The following is an 8,756-nucleotide window of genomic DNA, read 5'->3' on the forward strand; positions in this document are numbered from 1 at the left end:
CAATGTAAATAATACCTTGAAATAGTAACAATGTACTGTTATCCAATTTTCTGCTTCACTGTTTCCTCTGATTTTATCACACCGAACGATCAGTAATGGTCTTCTGGCTTGACACTTTTTAACTGTCCCAAGGTAAATTAGAAGTTTGCAAAGACATAGAGGAATAGCATTAGATAACCCTTCGGAGATGTGATTTTATTGAGATGTACTCATAAAATGACATCAATATTGTAAGTGCTCGTATTTGCAGCATGGCGTGTTCTTCGTGGCTACATGCTGGAAATAATACGTTATAGGAGTCATTTTGTATACCTAAATAAAAGATCAAGTGATGTCTACGGAAACGTATTTGTGGCTATTTTGTTTAAAGTCTAATGCTTAGGTTTTGTTCCATTACATATCTAAAAAAATGAATTTATCATTTGTTAATACAAATTGTATTTTATTGGCACTTTTAAGAGTGTTTTAAGCAGCTGTCGTTCTTAAAGCCAATAAAAAATAAAAATTTGGGGGAACAAAAATGTTGACACTTTCATAAAATGGGTTCTTAGTCTGTAAAAATCCTGTATGTAGTACAGACTGCAAGAATTTTTGGACATAATCACCTCTATTTGGGCAAGTTTACACAAAAAAATGTATGTGTAAATATATGTATGTGTCTATATAGACATAAAAACCATTTTTACTGTCTTAAAGAAACCTTTATAACTTATTTACAAAGTGTTTTGATTTTTTTTCTTCCTTTAAGATACAAAGCAATAAGTTAACATTTTCAATATAAAACTAAACTTTTGACATATAAGAACACTAAACACAACTGTTCTCAGTAATCACAGATTCCAAAATTTCACAAAGATGTCAAAATTCATCCTTCATACTGCCACCATACTGCACTGCAATAGGTGGGTTATCCAATTGCCAGCATGCAAGGGGTTTATATATGCAAACTGGGGGACAAGGGGGATTCAATTGGTATTCTAGACAAATTGTAATAAGATAAATTTCTACAACAGCCAATTGTCCTGTTTTTTTCAGGATTTTGTACTGTATCACATCATTGAAATATTGGGTAAACAGGCCCTATTTTGTCTAAGCCATTTCACAGGTTATTTCTACAGGACAGAGGGTGATAAAAAATGCAGAAAACACAGAGTACCAACCCCAAAGTACAAAAAGTTTAACAATTGTTTATCTATAACGCGAATCTTTTTTATTATTATCAAACACTCCAGTTTCTCCAGTTTCCCAAACTGGTATTTTCTATCACGCTTGTGTTGATGCACATTTGTTTTTTCTTCCAATAAATAAGAAATTCGCTGATCCACCAAAATTGAGACAGTTCCTCTGGAATGGAGATCGAATAATGGGCTCCTATGGGGGTATTTGCTGACTGTGTGTTGGATGAATGGGGGGAGAGGTTGGAGAATGAGCACAAATTACCAAGACATAGACAGACATAAGAGGGTCGATGTCATTGTTCCCCCATCTACGAACATCTTTGCTTCCAATTGTCCTCAGGGTATGGTGTATACTAGTATTCTCCACTCCCTGCTTCCAAGCTCTCCAGTGCCTGGGCATAGAATGGGTAGAGAGTGCTCTGCCAACTGTTGGGTACCAGCCCGCATTAAGTGTTTGCATGATGTGCGCTCCACCACTTTGTCCACTGGAGTCACCACGGTTCTAAAGGCACAGAGCTTCTCCTCTAAAGTGGGGTTGTTGTTTTTTGCCAGATAGCAGTTTTATGAAAAAGGTCCATTTTGGGGAGATTTGGCCGCGGGGATCACATCAGCTGAGGCTGCTGCATAGCTTCTTGGTGAGCTGATGGGTACCAAGAGGTGTAGCTTGGAATGTAAGCAGTCCCAGAGGTGGCCTTCCCAGAGGAAGTGGAGCTGTTCCATACCGGGGGCACTGGGGGGGAACCGGCAGAAAGTGCCCTACCATTAGCCAGAGCGCTGCTATCCAGTGCTGCCCCCCCTTGCTTCATCAATTTCTTGAATTTAGACCTTTTGTTCTGGAACCAGATCTTCACCTAAAGGAAGCAAACGGTTCATAGTGTTAGAAGATCTGATGTTTATAACTAGACACAATCTCAACACGTTTTATCACCACCTGGTGTTATATCAATACATGTGCATGCATACATGTAAACAAAACATACACATATATTTACATATAATTTACATACATAGTATATATGTACAAAAATTAACGTGCCTACATCATTTGCTGACTTGTTTTTAATAAGAAATGTATTTAAGTGCATGCAATAATATCTAGTTAGGCTTTTCTAAGCATTATGCTTATATTGTCTTTAATCTTATATGTTTCCCTCTGTACACATAACTAGATTCTATGTGAGACATTTCCATCACTTATTATGAATTCTTGTTTTATAGTTCCATGCTTTGCCCGGTATTAATTTGATGATTAAACAGTTTCCTAAGAATAATCTCAGAATCAGTGTTTTCAGTTTCAGGGGAAACAAAAAAGAATGTAAACCACTGAGAGGTAACGCACACACATAACAATAGTCAATGCTATAATCAGGTTAATTATAAATATACGACAACATATTGTTTTATATAAAATAATGATCGTACATATGAAATAAGCGTTCAGGGGGCAGTTTGTATAGTAAATGTCCTCGGCTAGGTGTAGTGATCTCTGTCGTGCTGATCTATTTATTTTTTATTAAATTTGGCAAGCACGTGTAACATACAATTAACAAAATCCCTTCAGTGTATCCTGTCAAGATGGATTGTTCATATAGTTGATTGTTATAAAATACCATCACTTGCTCTTTGAAAACTCCACCTTACTTTACTTAACCATTTAGAAACCAGCATCGAACACTTGCAAGGGCTCCTAATGTACCGAGCGAAACAACTTTTTGTTTTATATGTTACGTTCAGACTATGAATATGTTTTATATGTTACGTTCAGAACACACAAACCAGGACATAATTGTAATCTACATATAAAGAATCAGAGATGAATACACATCAGCTGCCATTGCTTTAGACTGAATTAAGATCATGACATTCCAATGCACCTCCAGCAGGCAAATGCCGTCTTTTGTTTGGCACCTCGGTGCTCTGTAGCTGGGGCACTCTTTTATTATTGGGCTAATAAGTAGAATAATGACTGTTATATATTTTATATATATTTTCTAGGATATATCATACATCAGAGCAGGGTGTCCCCGATTACTTTATAAACAAGGTGCCAGAATAGTGACGCTAAAGTAAGGTTTGATATCGATGCAGCCTTTAAAAGGCATCTGCTTAGGTAGTGCCAAGGGTGCCTATAGAGATTAAACGGAGGTTTCTGGCACAAAGGGACTTGAGTTGTATTACACCAGGTATAAGAAAGAGCACTGGTGCCAATGTATGAGTTAAGCAATGTGAGTGAAGAGTCCTACAGCATGTGTTGCATCCGGGTTCTAGGTCTGTAAAATGGTTGGCTGGATATGTAAGAGGGGTATATATAGACTATGCCACCTAGGTGCCAGGGTTACGTGTTAAACTGCCCTAGGACAGTCATCTGGGTGTCAGGACTTAAAGCAGGGTAGCAGAGTATTAAAGAGAGGTGCATAGACTGTATGGCACCTAGGTGCCAGGGCTACGTGTTAAACCTGCCCTGAGGCAGGCTTCTGGATGCCAGGTCTGGAAGAAAGGTGGCGGGATATATAAGAGTATATAAAAAGGGGCATATGCCATCTAGGTGCCACGGCTACGTGTTAAATCTACCCTGGGACAGGCTTTTGGAAGCTAGGTCTGGAAGAAGGGTGGTGAAACATGTAAGAGGAGTATATAAAAAGGGCTATATGCCTCCTAGGTGCTAGGGCTACATGTTAAATCCGCCCTGGGACAGTCTTTTGGATGCCAGGTCTGGAAGAAGGGTGGCAGAATATGTAAGAGGAGTATATAAAAAGGGCTACATGCCTCCTTGGTGCCAGGGCTACGTGTTAAACCATAGGGCTGTGTGGGCTAGGTGCCCCCTGGGTAGAAGAAGCACATGAAATCAGTATAGAGTACCTGTGTCTGGGTAAGTCCCAAGGACGCTGCCAGCTCCGCTCTCTCGGGTAGTGCCAGGTACTGAGTCTGCTGGAACCGCCTATTCAATGCCTGCAGCTGCAGACTGGAATATATAGTCCTTGGTTTCCGAATCTTCTTCCCTTTGCCATTAAAGCGAACCTCTCCACCTTCCACCACCGTGCTCTTCTCCGTCTCTGTCCCTGCATGGCACACACACACAAGCCAAAGCCAAAACAACAACAAAATATCAGGTTTAAAGCTGACAAGTACACACAAAAAAACTAATAACCGAACAGATCAAGTGTAAGAAATCACACACAAAAAAAGCTCCAGCAGCCAGTGCAAGCGTTTTTTTTTTTTCTTTCCAGCATGCTGCAGTTTAGGTTTAATTACCCTTAATTGCATACATTGTTTATAGCGCCACGCAATAAATAATTAGGCAGGCTAATGCGCGCACATCTGGGCTGATGCTGCAATGGGCGCACAGAGCTGGCTGGCTGCAGGCTTCGCCCGGGCGATCACATAACAGATAATGTCCATTGTACTGTACCTGTCTCCTCTAAGCGGCTCTGGCTGAGGCTGGAGCTGTTGGGGTAGGGCTGCACGGTACTGATGTAGGGATTAGAAGTATGGCTGCTCACCGAGTTCACATAGGGGTAACCCAGCGGTCTGGAGAAGGACGAGGCGCCGCTGTACGAGCTGTCATGCTGGGAGTGCAGGCAATGCATGGAGTAGTGTCCATGGGACATGGGGGACGGTGGCATCTGCTGGTTCGGCGGCCCAAACTCCATGAACACCGCCTTCCCTGACACCGGGCTGTTAAGACTTTCTGGCATAGTAGTCATGGTCATTGCTTCTGTCTTCCTGGTTTTTTTTTCCCTGCCTCTATTTTTTTTTAAAAAGGGTGGGGGGGATATAGTTTTCCCTTATTTTTTTTTTATGGATCCCCCCTTTTTTAATTTCCAACGGGGGTCCTCCCGCTACAGGATGAAAAAAAAAATAGGGATCCCAGTTTAAGCGGATCGGATTTTTTCACTTTCCATTCATAAGAAAATGGAGTTTTGCCTCTTTGGGGGAAAAAAAGCGAAAAAAAAAAGTCCTAAGCGCGAGGCTGTGTAGAGCTACACAAACTCGCCCAAGAGCTTTGACTCAACCCGCTTTGCATATTCATGAGGCGGCGCGGCGGATTGGTCGGCTGGCTGAATCCGGGCGCTGCCATTGGCTAAAGCGCGCCTCGCGGGGCAGCGCGCTGACTAGGGGAGTGAGCGTGGAGAAGAGAGCAGAGGAGGCTTCCCAGTGGCCTGTGATCTGCCATCTATAACAACACATTACTAATAAAGTCTAGGGGACCCGGGACGTATACAAACACAGTGAGATCAGCACACAGTTCAGGTACACAAGACGATGGATTGTTTTAATCAGCCGCATCGTTTATTTTTGTTCCTTCTCCCCATATTTTACAATTGCCCGGGTTTTGGCGTTCGATACAGCAAAAGTGAAGCGCCCACACAGCACTTTTCCACTCAATTTGTGATTTGAGGCAGCAATAATAATTCGCTACACCACAGTGAGAAAATCTGTCACATCCTGTAAACATGACATCTGCACACTGCAACACTGACTAGGCCTGGCCGGGGCTGCTGTCTGGGCTGCACACACCAGTGACCCCCTAACCCACATGTGTTAATTACTCCAGGGGAAAGGGCTCCTACAATAATAAACATATACCTGCAAATAAGATCAGGTATCAGTGCCTAATGATGCTTACACCCATCAACTGCAGCAAAAACGCATACCCTCTCACTCCTGCAATGATTGGAGGGCTCATTAAATAAATAGCACGGTCAATTGAACAATTTTATCAAATGTATTAATGTTTAAATCCATAATGTCTACATGCAATGCTTGCATTTAATTTATTTATAGCCTGGTACAATTACAAATGACACATGTCTAAATATATGGTAATTCTAAGTGCATTATTATACTGCATTATTGTCAGCATTATATATATAAGTGCATATACTGCATTATTGTCAGCATTATATATAGAAGTGCATATACTGCAACACACTGCATTATTGTCAGCATTATATATTTAATATATAATTTTGCACAGACATAAAGCTGCCTACCTACTTACCTGTATAGAATGTCACCTAATGCGTGTGCATATCTATCTATCTATCTATCTATCTATCTCATTTTGCACAGGCATAAGGCTGCCTATCTTCTACCTGAATAGAACATATTATCTAAAATGTGTTTTATATATTTATATATAAATAATGCTGACAATAATGCATAATTGCGTTTATGAATGTGTACATAAGTTATAATATGTGTAATATGTTATATATGTGTATACATTAGAAATATAGATATATGATTTTGACAGTGAAATAGATGCAACACAATTATGTGATTACCATAAACCCATGCATATACAATGTTCTAATACAGCATTAATAATTCAGAATAAAAATACAATAGTAAAGTAATAATAAATCACAGTACACCAATATGGACGGAAACGATATATTGCATGCACCTGCAATTGCTCAAACTCTTATTTCACAGACATAATCGTGTATTTATTTATCTCAGTGTTCCCTGATATATAGAAATACATCAGATCATTCCATATTCTGTGCAAAGTGCAGGAAGCTGCAGAAGTATTGGGGAGCCCGGTGCCTTTGTATTGTTGGCGGGAGCCTTGTTCTCCTCCGGCACAGGGAGATTCCCTCCTGACTTTGGTGAGATAATTAGACAGCGGCGGTAATAGTTTCTTTCCTAATTCGGTGGTGTGACTGTACATGGCAGAATGATCCTGTGGAACTGGTTCACACGTGCAGCTGTATTGCTCCCTGATTCATTTGATTAAATGCTAGTCTCAAGTGCTCTGATCCCCAGCTGAAGCGGCCTCATTAGCATAACACTGATGTTTAATTTTCATACGCATAATTAGCCATATATTTAACAATAATAGCAACATGCTGCCTTTCACCATTAAACAGCCTGGGATTTGATCCTGCCTCAGCTGAACTTGCAGCACTGCTATCACTATTCCAGCTTGTGCGAGGCTGTGGTCAGGCGATGGGATCACACAATATTGCTGTGATATTGATATCCTAATAATTCCATCTCTAGCTTTATAAAGTACATACTCTGCCTGATAGCGGAGAGGGAGCTGGGCTATTCTAAAGGGGGAACCTGGCATTGTAAAGACTAGGTGTCACCATAAAAGACATATTAATGTATACAGTCGTGGTGCAGGGAGCAGTGATAATTCACTCGGGCCAGGTAGGGTGATTTGTAATTCCGCTTGTTTTATACAAGAGGAAAAAAACAAGAGAGACTAGCAGAAGCAATACAATACAAAGCTGCTGAGTGTTTGGGATGAGGTCCTGTGTATTAGCTTACTGTCTGCTGGCCATTCTGTGCCTATTACTGCTGGGTGACACTGGCAGCTCATCCAGTCATCTAGGTGCTGGAGACAGTGACATGTAACATTATTACTATTTTGTGGGTATGAAATCATAGCAATGTAAAGGCTGCAATAAAGAAGCCAAGATCAAACCACTTCTAAATAAAAGAACTAAAATATTGTCCATATATCATAAAAATTGATTACTTTTGTTTATTATTAAGGATCTTATTGCTTCAAGTGTTGGGGAAACACTGCTTTTTGAACAATGAAAATACATATGTAATTGAGATAAAAAGACAATTTTGTCTTTGCTCCACCACTTTTGTTCCCCTGGAACACAATCTCATTAGGAGTTAGAGCACAAATAATAAAATATTTCTTTATGACTTGATTTTGCCAGATCTGTCCCTTTGGTACAAAAGGAAACAATGGAATCATCACAAATATTAAATATATCCTGCTCTCTAATTATTTTGCCTACCATTCTAAAGTAGATGTACACCATAACCACATGACATAGTTTACTAAAGCACTGTGTAGTGTGCCCCGCACCTGCGATTTTTAATGTCAATTTAAAAAAACAACTTGTTTTTACCTTATTTTTTAACCTTTGTTTCCTCTCAGTGGTTCCCATCTCCTGCAGACTCTTTGCAGCCACTTTCTGCCTACATGCTCCAGTGATCCCTGCATGGCATTTCCCAAGGGGTATTTCCTGAGGAAGACAATGGTGGACCATGGTTATGTGTATTGTTTGTTAAAAGCACCAGCTGTAGTCTCTATATTAGAAACCTGTGTGGCAGGGTGACAACACAGGAGTTTAATTGGGAGGCAGGGACAGTGTGTTGTCACCATATAACAGGAAGTACCCACAAATTACTTAATGGTAGGATTGCCAGCAATTCGTTTAAGACAAGATGCAGATTTACAATTTTGAAAATGACACCGACATGTTACAGCTTATATGAAATTTCATGGTTGGGTTTACATACACTTTACAGCAAACAGGTCACTTGTGAGACAAGGCAGACAGACAGAAGCTGCTCCTTTTTTTCACATTCACACGTCCACTGATAAGTATTCAGCAGTGAAAAATAAATTGGTTTTTGTGCCGTTTATGTATATATCCAAATTACTGTACCCAGCTGCAGGGAACCTGTATGACGCCTGACAGCTCAACACTGCTCTGTGCCTGGCTGCTGCAGAAAATGATTCAACCCAGAGTGTGTTCCAGTTTTAATATTACCTGGGTCAGTGATACTGCATAATATCAGTTATTAAAATAATGCATT

At 40.3% G+C, this 8,756-nt stretch overlaps 1 protein-coding gene across 2 annotated transcripts; it reads right to left on the bottom strand.

Moving 5' to 3' along the window:
- Positions 1-1,289: 1,289 nt before the first annotated feature.
- On the bottom strand, positions 1,290-4,947 carry DLX1 (distal-less homeobox 1). Of its 2 annotated transcripts, XM_018572321.1 has the most exons (3): positions 4,588-4,947; positions 4,038-4,237; positions 1,290-2,029 (listed from the first exon to the last, which is right to left on the bottom strand). In XM_018572321.1, exons 1-3 carry the CDS (start codon positions 4,886-4,888, stop codon positions 1,781-1,783), a joined length of 750 nt encoding a protein of 249 aa, XP_018427823.1. In that variant the 5' UTR covers positions 4,889-4,947; the 3' UTR covers positions 1,290-1,780. The 2 variants fall into 2 exon arrangements, with proteins under 2 accessions (XP_018427823.1, XP_018427832.1); XM_018572330.1 differs by lacking the exon at positions 4,038-4,237 and having other exon boundaries at positions 1,914-2,029.
- Between the last annotated feature and the right edge of the window lie 3,809 nt (positions 4,948-8,756).

The sequence above is a fragment of the Nanorana parkeri genome, unplaced genomic scaffold (genome assembly GCF_000935625.1).
Source record: "Nanorana parkeri isolate BGI_ZX_2015 unplaced genomic scaffold, ASM93562v1 scaffold44, whole genome shotgun sequence".
Lineage (NCBI taxonomy): Eukaryota > Metazoa > Chordata > Amphibia > Anura > Dicroglossidae > Nanorana > Nanorana parkeri.